This window comes from Salvelinus sp. IW2-2015, linkage group LG28 (genome assembly GCF_002910315.2).
Source record: "Salvelinus sp. IW2-2015 linkage group LG28, ASM291031v2, whole genome shotgun sequence".
NCBI classification, from domain to species: Eukaryota; Metazoa; Chordata; class Actinopteri; order Salmoniformes; family Salmonidae; genus Salvelinus; species Salvelinus sp. IW2-2015.
In genome coordinates, this window is record NC_036868.1 from 16,709,988 (window position 1) to 16,725,499 (window position 15,512).

Below are 15,512 nucleotides of genomic sequence, written 5' to 3' on the forward strand. Positions count from 1 at the left end.
ACTGTCTGAAGGCAAAGCACAATATCCTGCATCACTGATGCTGGACCTGGGCCATTGCTTTTCCACTGACACACATTAATTGAACGGCTCATTCAGCTGTGTAGTAGACATGGCAGTCTCATGGTAATAATGGTTTGGGGATTAAACAGAGAATTCCCATTCTTAAAATGTGCAGAGTCCGCATGACTGTGCCAATATGAACCCAATCCCACTGTTTGTGTGACATGCAAAAATATGTGCAAATCCCCTATCACAAAACAGAAAGTATGGGTGAAGGCTACCATTTGGTAGTGGATCTTTTAGCTTTTTTTAAATCACAGAACAGCATGCTAAAATAGGGTGACATCCCATCCCTGTGCTCGACAATGGACTAATTGTCCATTAATTGACATTGTGAGCGAGGAGTAAAACATAGGGAAATTGTATGTGATTTGCCCTAGTTTAAATATGCCTTGGGGTGGCAGAGTTAAAGGTCCAATGCAGCTGTTTTTTCAAATAATGTATGGGTAACAATTAAGCACCTTACTGTGTTTTCAATTAAACTGATAACATAACATATTAGCAAAGAGCAATTTCTCAAGCAACAAAGTGGTCTGTGTAGGGAGGTGAAAACTAGCTGTTATTGGCAGAGAGGTTTGGAACTCTTTCTTATTGGTCTATTAACTAATTTTCCGCCTGGTGATGTCATCAGGCAGGTCAAAACTCCATCCCATCAAAACAGGCTGAAATTTCAGGCGGTCTTTTCAAACAGCTCTTACACTAAAAGGGCATTAGCATAATTTTCACAAATTCACAGCATTATTCCAACCTCACAGGGTGGAAATATATATAAAACACAGATAAATATCACGTTCACGTTTTTGACTGCACTGGGCCTTTAAAGCCCACTGGACATATTTAAAGGTATACTTCGGGATTTTGGCAATTTACTTCCCCAGAGTCAGATGAACTTGTGGATACCATTGTTATGTCTCTTCATGCAGTTTGAAGTTGCTAACTAGTGTTAGCTCAATTGCTAACTATCGTTAGCATAATGACTTGCTAACTCTATGCTATAACAGCTGTTACCATTGACATCCAGTCATTGTGCTAACGTTAGATCAGTCAATATTTGTCTATTGTATTATCTATAATCTACATAGCTTCATCAACATGAAATGTAACCTCAGTTTGAGCCTAAGAGTTATTTTCCATGCTGGTGTATTTGAAAGTAAAGGACACCAGACATATAAAGCCGACATACTGTATTTTCATTTGTCTCCCACTGTAAATGCAATTTCTTCCTGGAAACTGAGTCAACTGCGTTTGGTTTGGGCGAGCGGAGCGCCAGTACCGAGTTTCGTTGGTGACGTCTGTCGCCAGTACCCGCCCTATTCAGTCATCGCCCTGGCTTTGCTGCATAGACCGCACAGGAACCTGGACCAAAGGAGGCAGAATTTCAGTTTCTTATCCATTATCGCTATGGGAATTATACAATTCTTTCAGAACCAATCTCTCATCTCATACTATCTGAAGCTAGTCCACCCTCGCCACACAGACTATAAAAAACTGCCGGTTGAAGGAACACCAGCAGTAGATTGTTGGTATTGCTTCATAGCCAGTAGTGTTTCTAGAATATGTGTCCTGCTCATGCAGGAATGATGTACCACCCTGTGCGATGAGAAGTAGCCAAACATTTGCTCAGAACTGGAAAATGTCAGTGCTCTGTGTGTCTGTGGCGGTAAGTACAAGACACCTTTGTCTATTATTTTATTCTTATTATAGGAGTAACGTTACTCCCCGGCAGGTTCTCGATTTAAAGAGACATCGTCTATTTTTGCGTATGTCCCGATTTAAACTTGCCGGTATGTGCAATTAGTCAAGTGAATATATTGTTAACTTTGATTATTCTATAATTCATGTATTGTACAGGTAATATAGTATAATAGGCTACTACATCTATATATATATATATATATATATATATATATATATATATATATATATATATAAAACACATCTATTGTCAGAACAGAATGGAAGGATGGAGAACAATAGCACAAATATGACTATTGTTTGCCCAATGAGAATGGCACAAATATTAATCATATTGCAGGTTACCTGTAAATGGGAATAATTTATTGTTATTATCTAGCATGAATTCATTGTACACTAATTTACTGTAAAATATTTATGATATATAATATCATCTTAAGAAGCACTGTATTCAAACAGCTTTCATGGGACTCTACCCCTATGAGATCATATATGTACTGAAAACATCCCATACAAAGACGTCAGGTTCACATACAAGGACTTGAGGCTTTGTTTCTCCATGCTGGAGAAAAACATAGGGAAAACATTGACTACATTTGAAATGCTGTAGTGGATGTTGACCCACCCTGCCTCCATCCAATTTAACACGTATATTTAAGTAATGTTTTCATTTATACATAGATCCATGTATTTTGGCCTTATTAATATTTCGGGAATGAACTCAGAACTTACAGTGCAGGGCAATGTATATATGAGCGCTATACCAACATATCAGCCAGAGAGAACATACCAAATAGAAATCTATGCATGTTTATTTACCAATTTATACAATTTTTTATTTATTTGTTATTTATTTGTATTATCTGGCCAAATCCTGATAGTAGGGTGGTATCTAACCTTCTTTACAGATAATGTAGTCCATCATCCACTACAATCAATGATTAACATTTAAGCAGTATATGGGGTGTCCTTATCTCCTAGCATCACCATAGAACAGATATTTTAACAAAATTATATTTTCCATTCAAATATTACAATGCATGTCAGTCAGTTCTGTGTTTGGCCCCCTCTGTGCATCTTCTCTCAGGCGAAGTCCACTGGTTGTTTGTGATGCGTTGTTGGCAGTACATTGTGACATTAGCAAGAATATTCTTCACTGGCCCATGAAGGAGGAGGCTCCACTGGCTTTTGTCAGTGATAAATGAGGCATGACTGCATCCTAACAGACTCACTTTTTCTCTCCGTTTAGTTGCATGATGATGTTGCAACAGGTGCTGGTTTGGTTGTGTGTTATCTGGTACTGTAATGGCTTATGGAAATCTCAATGATGTTCAAGATACACACAGAGTTACTTTTGCACTGTTGTGGCAAACATCCATATCTTCCATGTACAACAGCACAGATAGGATGTGAGCTAAATGTTGTGGATGATACCAGAGGCTCTGACAACAACAATGGAATGCAGCATGTTGCGGCACATGTATATACTGTATATGCGGTTATTTTTAAGATAATGTCAGGAAATGTAAAAAAATATATTTTAAAAAATACACCTGCCTAATGGCAGTGTGTCTGTCCATTTCCGTATCAGATTTCTGATGAATACTTTCCCTTTGTGTGTGCTCAGAGATATGCTTGCCTATGCAGTTGGCAAAATTTTGAGGCGTTACCTAACCCATGGACAGGCACATGCACACTCACATGCACACACACACACACTCACAATCACAGGGGTTGTCATCATGTGCACTCGACCCCTAGACCTTAGGTACATAACTGACAGTATACTTAGGGAACTGGGTGTGCCCTCTTGTCACAGATGTCTCATGCAGAACATGTGAAGATGGATCACATCATCCTCTCACAGTAAGGATGACAAATTGTTGAAACCGAAAGATGGTTCTGGTTCAACATGTCACTGAACCATGTTGATTGAAAACCATTGCCCAAACGCCTAAGCATTTTCTTTGTGTTACTGTTGGGTGCATGATGTGCAAAGAGGCCCTGTACAAAGGGGTTGTGTGCGTCTTGGGGCAGGCGTGTTGTTGTTGGAGGTTGAATTACAGAGTGTTCAGGCAGGCAGTGCAGATTTTGCTGAGTCTGGCTGTCTCCAGGAACCAGCCCTGCAACCAGCAGCAGCACTGCAGTGACACGGCATAAACGGGCTGGCCCATCCTTTCCTCTCCTCTCTTCCCTCTGTCCTCCAGCCAGGGAGGTAGCATACTGATATCACTATCACTAACCTCCTGGGGTTCAGCTCGAAACATATGAGTCATAGAACTAGTGATGCTATGGTTTTAGCGTTTCCCTTCAGTATTAATAATGTCCTATCAACAGATGTGTAGCCTATACACATCCATCATGTATCAAATGTATTAGATTTAGAGGATACTACTGAATAGATATCTACAAACAAGATTATACTACAGTATGTATCCCCTTCTCTTTGTATCCTGCATGGCAGGTATGAAATGCTGAAGAGGCTTGAGGTAGATTCAGAGTAATAGAGGTAGTTATCAGTGATTCATGGCCACTCACAGACGGTGAGGTGTGGTGTTGATGGGCAGTCTCCTGACAGGATGCCAGCAGTGCGTTTTTTCAAACAGGAGATGCAGGGACATGAACCTGCTCTCTTATCTGAGCTAGAAGGGAGGGACATTCACTCGCTCTCTCTCACACACACACACACACACACACACACTCACACACACCGCTTTTCAGGCCACCAAACCATTGTACCTGCAGTGTGTCACGTTGAATATTACCAGTTGCACACTTGCTTTTTATTGGGTAAATATGTGATGTGGCTGGAGCTGGAACATTTTGTTCCTCATGATCATCATCAACAGGCAGAGTGTGTCGGCTAAAAATGAGATGGTTTGAGTAATGATGTTGCCCTTAATTACCCCTAATCTTCAAATGTGCTTTCCTTCTCAAGGGGTCGATTTTCACATGATGATTTTACATAACCGAATGAAACTCAGAAGATTCTACAAAAAATGTAGTCCTGGGACCACTGTTATTGTTTAGTAATGAGTCCTGGGAAGTGGACAGACCCCTTAGGGCCCCTGGTCTGTAGAGGGGAATTTGTACAGTCATCAGCAGAATTTGATGACTGTCTCCTCCAGTGCCTGACTTCAAATATGCATGGCATTGTTTTAAAAAGGTAATTAAGACTAGGGTTTGTAGAGGTGGTTACATTCCCCAGCACAGACGTTGCATGCATCAACCAATGGTTGCATGCCACATCATTGACTGTGCCATCAGGCACCAGATTGCTATAACACATGGGGCGTGTTGCTCTGCCCAGGCATTGCTGACGCAGGCCAGATCTTAAAATGCCTGGATAGGTATTTTACTTATCAGATAGCTGCTAACCACATCAAATATTACAGTAGATGGTGTGGCATGCAACCATTGGTCAATTCATGCGACGTCTGAGCAAGGGAACGCAACCTTGATGTGGTTAGCTGATACATAAATGACCTATCCAGGCATTGTAAGATCTGGCATGCGTCAGCAACGCCTGGGCAAAGGAATGTGCCCATGGTTAGGCGCAATTGCGCAACAAATTGTTGTTTCTGAAGGGAGGCCCAGACTTTGAAAAGTGTGTAAACCATTAAAAGCACTCTGGATTTGGCTCCTAACTTTTAACAGGGTCCTGCATGTACAGAAAGTGATGATGCAGCTTCCCTTGCTCTCCCTGCCTATCAGCAGTTATTACCTCCAACATCATATTTCTGTGATAAATTGACACCCTGGCCAAAGAATTTAGAAAAAAAGAGTCACATCCCAGCCAGCTCCACATTTAAGAGAGGAAATAAAACATGCATTAGGGCTAGACTGGATGTACTGTAAATGCAGTGAAAGGATTGTAGGAGGGCTGTTGTGGATGCGGATGGCATTTCAATGCCATGGAACACATTCAAGCCCATAATCACTTCAGAATGGCAGCGTTTACTGGTCCTGAAAGAATTCCCTTCAGCGAAAGTCAAACAGAAGGTCATCACACATCAACAGAACATTGGCTACTCTGTTTTTTCACCAGATAACATGTTGATGAAGTTCCTCAATGTGCTGTTTAGAACATCAGCCAAGTTGTGGTACCTGTAATTTGAATGGATTTTAAGTGCTTACTATTGAGAATCTAACATATTTTCATGTCCCTTGCCTGGATGTGCTAACCATACGGTGAATTCAGAAAGTATTCAGACTCCTTGACTTTTTCCACATTTTGTTATGTTACAGCCTTATTCTAAAATTGATTATATCATTTTTTCCCCTCATCAATCTACACACAATGCCCCATAATGACAAAGCAAAAACTGTTTTTTCAAAATGTTTGCCAAAAAACGGAAATATCACATTTACATAAGTATTCAGACCCTTTACTCAGTACTTTGTTGAAGCACCTTTGGCAGCGATTACAACCTTGAGTCTTCTTGGGCATGGCGCTACAAGCTTGGAACACCTGTATTTGAGGAGTTTCTCCCATTCTTCTCTGCAGATCCTCTCAAGCTCTGTCAGGTTGGATGGGAAGCGTCACTGCACAGCTATTTTCAGGTCTCTCCATAGACGTTAGATCGGGTTCAAATCCGGGCTCTGGCTGGGCCACTCAAGGACATTCAGAGACTTGTCCCAAAGCCACTCCTGCGTTGTCTTGGCTGTGTGCTTAGGGTGGTTGTCCCGTTGGAAGGTCAAACTTCACCCCAGTCTGAGGTCCTGAGCGCTCTGCAGAAGGTTTTCATCAAGGATCTCTCTGTACTTTGCTCCGTTCATCTTTCCCTCGATCCTGACTAGTCTCTCAGTCCCTGCCAATGAAAAACATCCCCACCGCATGATGCTGCCACCACCATACTTCACCATAGGGCTGGTGCCGGGTTTCCTCCAGACGTGATGCTTGGCATTCAGGCCAAAGAGTTCAATATTGGTTTCATCAGACCAGAGAATATTGTTACTCATGGTCTGAGAGTCTTTAGGTGCCTTTTGGCAAACTAAGTGGGCTGTCATGTACCTTTTACCGAGGAGTGGCTTCCATCTGGCAACTACCATAAAAGGCCTGATTGATGGAGTGCTGCAGAGATGGTTGTCCTTCTGGAAGGTTCTCCCATCTCCACAGAGGAACTCTAGAGCTCTGTCAGAGTGACCGTCGGGTTCTTGGTCACCTCACTGATCAAGGTCCTTCTCCCCCGATTGCTCAGTTTGGCCGGGCGGCCTGCTCTAGGAGGAGTATTGGTGTTTCTCAACTTTTTCTATTTAAGAATGATGGAGGCCAATGTGTTCTTGGGGACCTTCAATGATGCAGACATTTTTTGGTACCCTTCCCCAGATCTGTGCCTCGACAATCTTGTCTCTGAGCTCTACGGACAATTCCTTTGACCCCATGGCTTGGTTTTTGCTCTGACATGCACTGTCAACTGTGGGACCTTTTATAGACAGGTGTGTGCCTTTCCAAATCATGTCCAATCAATTGAATTTAACACAGGTGGATTACAATCAAGTTAAAGAAACATCTCAAGGATGATCAATGGAAACAGGATGCACCTGAACTCAATTTCGTGTCTCAGAGCAAAGGGTCTGAATACTTATGTAAATAAGGTATTTCTTGTTTTTATTTTTAATACATTTGGAAACATTTCTAAGAACATGTTTTCCCTTTGTAATAATGTGGTATTGTGTGTAGTTTGTTGAGGAAAAAACATAATTTAATCCATGTTCGAATAATGCTGTAACGTAACAAAATGTGGAAAAAGTCAAAGTGTCTGAATACTTTACGAATGCACTGTAAATATTAAAATAACTAAATACAACCATGTTGAGCTCGCCTTGATTAAAAATAGACGGTCTATTTACAAAGTTATTTCAATTCATTTTTTGGATCTATTATAGGTTGTAGCAACAACACCAAAAGACTGATGACAACAGAAAAACTCAACATTCTATTAGTACTAATGGAATTATATTGATTGTAGACATAATATACTTATCCATAGTCCCAGTCGGTATTAGATCGAACATCGCGTCCCTGCCCGCCTCTGGGGAAAACAACCTGTGGTTACATAGGTTAACCCCATTTTTCAAACCCAATTTTCTTGTTTTCTACTTGCTTTAGTGTATTACAAAACTACATTTAAGAAAAGTACAAGATGTTTAAAGATTACTTTTCAACATTGCCTGCTCCAGAGCATTCTCACTGCATACAAAACATAATATTGTAGGGCTTCCATCACTCATGCCCCTTTTTATGACGGTGCTAGCAGTCACGTGAGTGCTAGCTAAGCTACCGACCGGAACATTAAGCTAGTCAAGATCAACAACCACAAACAAACGGACTATACAGCTACAAGTGGTGAGTGGTGGTACAAATGGACTATACTAAACAAGTTAAATGTCTTACCTGTGACGAAATGTTTTCCAAACACATAGCTATGTGTAGCCTACTTCGACACCAGGTCCCCACATTTCCCACGTCAAATAGCCTAAAGGTACAGGGCTCTTCTTGCAGTATGTATTTCCCTACATGGGAGACTTGCAAACCGTATGGTTGGGATTTTTGACCTGGTTACATGTACATTGAACACAACAGCAGCTTTTCGGCATTTTTTGTTATTTCTGTATAACAAAAAATCGACAATGAAGTTGTGGGCGTAGTCGTAGGAGAATTTCTTATTATTACGTGAATATTGACTCGGAGTACTCCATAGTGGTGGCATCGTTAGAGCATGACCCATGACCAAGCTTCTGTCACATTACAGTAAGTGAGAAAGCCCAGTAGGTGGCTTAGCATTACACGGAACCCAAACCGGCTGCGCGCGTGCGCTATCGTGCATACATTCATTTTGTCCCCCTACACCAAACGCGATCACGACACGCAGGTTAAAATATCAAAACAAACTCTGAACCAATGACATGAATTTTGGGACAGGTCGAAAAGCATTAAACATGTATGGTAATTTAGCTAGTTAGCTTGCACTTGCTAGCTAATTTGTCCTATTTAGCTAACTTGCTGTTGCTAGCTAATTTGTCCTGGGATATAAACATTGAGTTGTTATTTTACCTGAACTACACAAGGTCCTCTACTCCGACAATTAATCCACACATAAAACGGCCAACCGAGTCGTTTTTAGTCATCTCTCCTCCTTGCAGACTTTTTCATCGTTGAACTTATATGGTGATCGCATCTAAACTTTCATAGTATTACCACGACTACCGGCAAAACAGTTCGTCTTTCAATCACCCACGTGGGTATAACCAATGAGGAGATGGCACGTGGGTACCTGCTTCTATAAACCAATGAGGAGATGGGAGAGGCAGGACTTTCAGTGCGATCTGCGTCAGAAATAGAAAGGAGTTCTATTTTAGCCATTGGCATTGCAGACGCCCATTGGCGCGCGCGCGCAAGCAGTGTGGGTGCAATAATTGAATAACATGGATTTCTATATTTATTTTGCGACGCTCGTGTCCGGTCTGTTCAGCATGTTACACGGAACCCAAACCGGCTGCGCGCGTGTGCCATCGTGCGCTATCGTGCATACATTCATTTTGTCCCCCTACACCAAACGCGATCACGACACGCAGGTTAAAATATCAAAACAAACTCTGAACCAATGACATTAATTTGGGGACAGGTCGAAAAGCATTAAACATGTATGGTAATTTAGCTAGTTAGCTTGCACTTGCTAGCTAATTTGTCCTATTTAGCTAYCTTGCTGTTGCTAGCTAATTTGTCCTGGGATATAAACATTGAGTTGTTATTTTACCTGAAATGCACAAGGTCCTCTACTCCGACAATTAATCCACACATAAAACGGCCAACCGAATCGTTTCTAGTCATCTCTCCTCCTTCCAGGCTTTTTCATCTTTGAACTTATATGGTGATCGGCATCTAAACTTTCATAGTATTACCACGACGACCGGCAAAACAGTTCGTCTTTCAATCACCCACGTGGGTATAACCAATGAGGAGATGGCACGTGGGTACCTGCTTCTATAAACCAATGAGGAGATGGGAGAGGCAGGACTTTCAGTGCGATCTGCGTCAGAAATAGGAATTACTTCTATTTTAGCCCTTGGTAACACAGACGCTCGTTGGCACGCGCAATAATTGAATAACATGGATTTGTACATTTATTTTACGACGCTCGCGCACGCGACGTGTCTGGTCTGGTCAGCATGTTAGGGTTGAGAATGTGTCCTATAATGTTGACTCACTGCAAATGTTTCTGACTCACTGTCCTTTAACTACAGAGAGTTTGGGTGTTTCTAGGGGTGACTTTGCCTTAGCTGTGGTTGTTTTCACACATCCATTTATTTGGTAAATGAGCTGCGGCCTGGGTCTCTACCTGCGACTCTATGTGTTGCCATCTTTTCGGCAGTACATTGTCGAAGCTCAACACTGTCTCTGTTGTCATTTCTTTCTGTTCTCAGCTACTGTACAGTGTGGTTGGTGAGGCCTCTAGCCAGCCTCTGACACCCAGCCCTGGCACTGAGATAGTGGCCCTGTCTGCCCGCCACTACTACCACACAGACCAAAGCACGGGCAGTCAACTGGTTTGTGACAAGTGCCCCGCAGGAACCTTCGTGTCCAGGCACTGCAACCAGACCAACGTGAGGGAGTGCAGCCGCTGTGGCGAGGGCACATTCACGCGCGGAGAGAACGGGGTTCAGCAATGCCACCGCTGCAGGAGGCCCTGCAGCGCCCCCCTCGTTGAGAAGTTCCCCTGCACGGCCACCTTGGACCGGGTCTGCACCTGCCCCCCGGACACCTTCGCCAAGGGGGACACCTGTACTCCCCACTTCCTGTGCCCTGTGGGCTCAGGGGTGAAGAAAAGGGGCAGCGAGGTGGAGGATGTGAGCTGTAAGGTGTGCGCGCGAGGGAGCTTCTCGGACGTGGTTTCCAGTGTATTGAGGTGCAGGACACACACAGACTGTCTGGCCCAGGGTCTGCCCCTACTGGCAGCAGGCACCAGAGAGACAGACAACATCTGTGGATCTGCTTCTCCCACCTCCCCCACCCTCCTGGGACCTGCACAGTCTGCCTTCATCCAGGAGCCCTCCTCTTCCTCAGCTGGCCCAGTACACAAAGGTAAGGCAGTGCCCTGGGACAGTGGACCCGACCCAGGCTATTTTGCTATGTGTTTCATTTGAGTATCTTCATGTAGAAACTCAAGGGGAAGACCAGACTGTAGAACAGGCTTGTGTTCCTCAACAAAATGTCTCCACATGGCTGTTATTCTCCCTATGTAGTCCGTCATATCAAACATTGACCTGGCCATCAGGTACTGTACAGTGATAAAGTGACATGTTTGATCTTGTCACAGACAACACTGCTTTGGTGGAAAACATGTTGTTTCCATTCAATCCCAAACTCCTCACTTGCTTGTTCTCACTCTTGTCCACAAAGGTCATGTCTGTACATTTGTTCTGTAATTGCTTATAGAGGGGAAAGTGGAATAAACTGGGTAAACGGCTGCCCTTTTACTTCGACACATCACACGCTTAGGAAGACAGGGGGAAGCCATTAAGGCTATACATTCAACAGAGAGATTGGTTCCTTTGTAGTGGCTGTAGTTTTTTCCTCGCAACAGCCAAGTGTTATGTAGCTTAACAGGTCATATTGAAAAATATCACAAAGTTTTCTCATCGGAAACACATATAAGCGTTGAAGTGAAACGTTACTATTTTTTTTCTACTAACCAAATATTAGGCTGTCTATAATATATACTATATGTCTTAGCTAGCTAGCTAACGTTAGCTGGCTGGCTCCCTAGCTGACGTTATTATTTGTATTCCAGAGCCGTTTGCTTTTCTAGTTAGAGCCTATTGTTAGCTAGCTAACATTGAACCTTGTTGGTTAGCTCCCAGCACTGTGGCATTGTTGGAACTGTTAATTGTTGTTTAACTAGCTAACGTTAGATGGCTGGCTCGTTAGCTAACTTTACGTGACGTGTGTACAACACCCGTTGAATATAGCCGGTGTAAGTAAAAGTCTGCAAAAAAGTGTAATGAAATTGTTGCCAGTAGAGCTGGTTAGGCTGTTTTCATGTTATCCAGAGGTAAACAAATCATCGGCCAGAGAGTCAAGTGTGCGCTCCGAGAGCGAAGCGAGATGGGTTGGGCTTAAGTGAGTTTACAAAAGTGAGTTTACAAGTTGATCACCTTTCAATGCAGAATTACTTTCCCATTGTCCCTTTGTAGCTCTGAGTCTCTACTTTTATCCAATGTAAAAAAAACACAATTTCGGATTTTGCTACACACTGTAAGACCGAATCCAGGTGGTGAGTCACATATGTGAAAAATGTTAAACAGTTTTTTTGGGGTCAGAGAAGACACTACTCATTCCCAAAAGTAGTTACTCATTGAAAATGTTACTATGGCAACATACACTACCGTTCAAAAGTTTAGGGTCACTTAGAAATGTCCTTGTTTTTGAAAGAAAAGCAAATTTTTTGTCCATTAAAATAACATCAAATTGATCAGAAATACAGTGTAGACATTATTAATGTTGTAAATGACTATTGTAGCTGGAAACGGCTGATTTGTAATGGAATATCTACATATGCGTACAGAGCCCCATTTATCAGAAACCATCATTCCTGTGTTCCAATGGCACGTTGTGCTAGCAAATCCAAGTTTATCATTTTAAAAGGCTAATTGATCATTAGAAAAGCCTTTTGCAGTTATGTTAGCACCGCTGAAAACTGTTGTAATGATTAAAGAAGCAATAAAACTGGCCTTCTTTAGACTAGTTGAGTATCTGGAGCATCAGCATTTGTGTGTTTGATTACAGGCTGAAAATTGCCAGAAACAAAGACTTTCTTCTGAAACTCGTCAATCTATTCTTGTTCTGAGAAATGAAGGCTATTCCATGCGAGAAACTGCCAAGAAACTGTAATTGCTGCAAATGCAGGATTCTTTGACGAAAGCAAAGTTGGAAGGACACAATTATTATTTCAATTAAAAATCATTATTTATAACCTTGTAAACGTCTTGACTATATTTACTATTCATTTTGCAACTCATGTCATGTATGTTTTCTTTGAAAACAAGGACATTTCTGTGACCCCAAACTTTTGAACAGTGGTATAGTTCTCAGAGACTAACTAACTATTTAGTTGTTGTTGCTGATTGTTTACAAGTTGATGGACATTTGAGACTGTTTGTTACGGCCGTCGAAAGAACTGGACCGAAGCGCAGCGTTGTGAGCGTACATATTGCTTTTTATTAGGATGACGCCGACAAAAACAATAAACAATACCAATACGACCGTGAAGCTTAAGGCTATAGTGCCACAAACAAAGACAACTTCCCACACTGAAAGGAGGGAAAGGGCTACCTAAGTATGGTTCCCAATCAGAGACAACGATAGACAGCTGTCCCTGATTGAGAACCATACCCGGCCAAAACATAGAAATACAAAATCATAGAAAACAAAAACATGGAATGCCCACCCCAAATCACACCCTGACCAAACCAAATAGAGACATAAAAAGGCTCTCTAATGTCAGGGCGTGACACTGTTAAAATAAACATATGGCTTCTAGACCTTAAGGAAGCAGCTACAGTATTTCCAGCCACAGGACTGTACAAGTCTCTCTTACATGTTTTCTTCTGCTGGTGCTTTAGTCCACAGTTTAGTCAGTAGTATTTCACAATGTCAACCTACCGTAACAGACCATTAATGCCACTGCTGTTTGTCTTGTGTGTAGATAAATAGCCTCTCACCTAAGTTGCACCCTAGTTCAGTGAGAATAGCTGAAGGGGGTGTTCCACTTCCACATGTATTACAGAGATCGCCATGCCTCAGTCTCAACTGTGTCTGTATCAATGAGAGGGGAGGGGAAGGAGGCTGTTGCACAAAATCTGCAAAGACAGGACAGTGTGTCCCCATGCAGTGAGGAACTGAAATCAGTGTAGTTGAGATGGTGATGCTGGTAACACAGCTTGCTTCTGAATTACCTGTGCACAGGGATAACCAATGATCCAGGTGCCAATCCCAAAAGCATCCCCCTATAGGATGCCATAATGAAATGCTAATCTGTTTAATACTGTAGTGGTAGACAGGGGTATTCCAGCTCAGGGTAAGGGAATTTTTACAGTATATTGATTCTGGTTCAGTGGCGGTTAACACAACTCCCCTATTTATTGGTTGTTTTGGTTTTAACACTAGCCTATAGAGGCAGTGTAGCTTCAACGTTTGTACCTGCAATAGTAATTTATCAGGGTCAATCTAGTTCAATCTCAATTGACTAACAGTTACATGAATGTGTTCAGGCATATTTTGTTGACCTCTTTTCAACTCAAAATCTTTTCCCCATTCATCCCCTGCTGAGACTGGAGCTGTAATGGAATTCACTCGATCTTTAGTAGAGTACTGTATAAATGCGGTGGCTGTAGAAGGAGCAATCTAGTGCTCTTCTTGTGTCAGATTAGATTGGAGAGCACTGCTGGGGTCTGGCCAGGGCGGGGCCCTTCCCTTCCTCGGCTGTCCAGCAGATTGCCTGTGGGATTAAAGTTTTACAATTTTGACTAAATTTTATTATCTTTCTCCGCATCTCCCTCCCCCTTTATCTCGCTCTTTCTCCTCTCCCTTTCTCTCTTTCCCTTTCTATTTGTGGTTGTGTTTCTCTGTGGGTTAGATGCCTTCAGCCTGACAGCAGGTTCTGAGGTCTTAGAGCTCTTACTGAGTACCACGGGGACTCTACCCAGCTCCAGCAACAGCCAGGACTCCACCCCATCAGGCTCCTATGAGGCCAGCCCCGAAGATGATGTAGAGGTGCTGAACCTGGCCGCTACGGCCGGAGCCCAGGACCCCACACAGACTGAGCACCGCCGCACCCACCCGGCAGCCAACAAGCGGGCCATGGACGGCGTAGAGGACGGATCGGAGGTAGGGGTAGGTCAGGGTGTGCAAAGATCAGGGTACAGGCCCACACGAAGGGGCTCCCCCAGGCCCAGCACTCATACACACTTTGACATCAACGAGCACTTGCCCTGGATGATCGTGCTGCTGCTGCTGCTGGTGCTGGTGGTGATCGTGGTGTGCAGCGTGAAGAGGAGCTCCAGAGTGCTGAAGAAGGGACCAGTTCAGGACCCCAGCAGCATCATTGAGAAAGCAATCCAGAAGAAGACCTGCCCCCCGACACAGACCAAGGAGAAGTGGATCTACTACTCCAATGGACAGGGTGAGTGGACGCTTTATTTTACCTCTCAAGGTTTATAGAAAGAAATGCAACTTTGTTAATTAGTCTTTTTTATATATAGCCGCATACTTTATAAAGACAGATAACAGAAAACATACAAACAAATACATTTTTATTACAAAGATATATTGCCGAGAAGACCGACCGACCATCTGTTATAGCATCAGTGGGGAAATCTAAATCCAATCCATTCTGCCCAAGAGAACATGACACATAGCAGAACAGTATAGCTGTTACACAAGCAAGGGCATGGCCTGCAACAGACTGTAACTGCCACCTCCCCACACGCATCTCCCTTTATCTTTCTCTACCTCTCCCTTCCTCTGTTGTCTCGCTTTCTTTCTCTACTTCTCTCTTTACCCCCTCCCCTCCTGCCTTACTCCCTCTATCTTTACACCCCCCCCCCACCCCTCAGTCCTCCTCCTTCCTTCTCTTCCTCTTTTCCTTCTCACTCTCTGTCTGTATCTCTCTCTCTCTCTCTGTCTGTATCTCGCTGTCTCTATCTCGCTCTCTGTCTGTATCTCTCTCTATCTGTATCTCTCTGTGTCTCTCTCT

At 42.9% G+C, this 15,512-nt stretch overlaps 1 protein-coding gene across 1 annotated transcript in view; it reads left to right on the forward strand.

Moving 5' to 3' along the window:
* Positions 1–1,360: 1,360 nt before the first annotated feature.
* The window catches only part of tnfrsf21 (tumor necrosis factor receptor superfamily, member 21), a 30,229-nt gene continuing 16,077 nt past the window's right edge, over positions 1,361–15,512 (forward strand). The window contains exons 1-3 of the mRNA XM_023974030.2: positions 1,361–1,720; positions 10,183–10,840; positions 14,394–14,939. Coding sequence (XP_023829798.1) covers positions 1,658–1,720; positions 10,183–10,840; positions 14,394–14,939 — 1,267 coding nt within the window. The 5' untranslated portion in view covers positions 1,361–1,657. The remainder of the gene's footprint in view (positions 1,721–10,182; positions 10,841–14,393; positions 14,940–15,512) is intronic.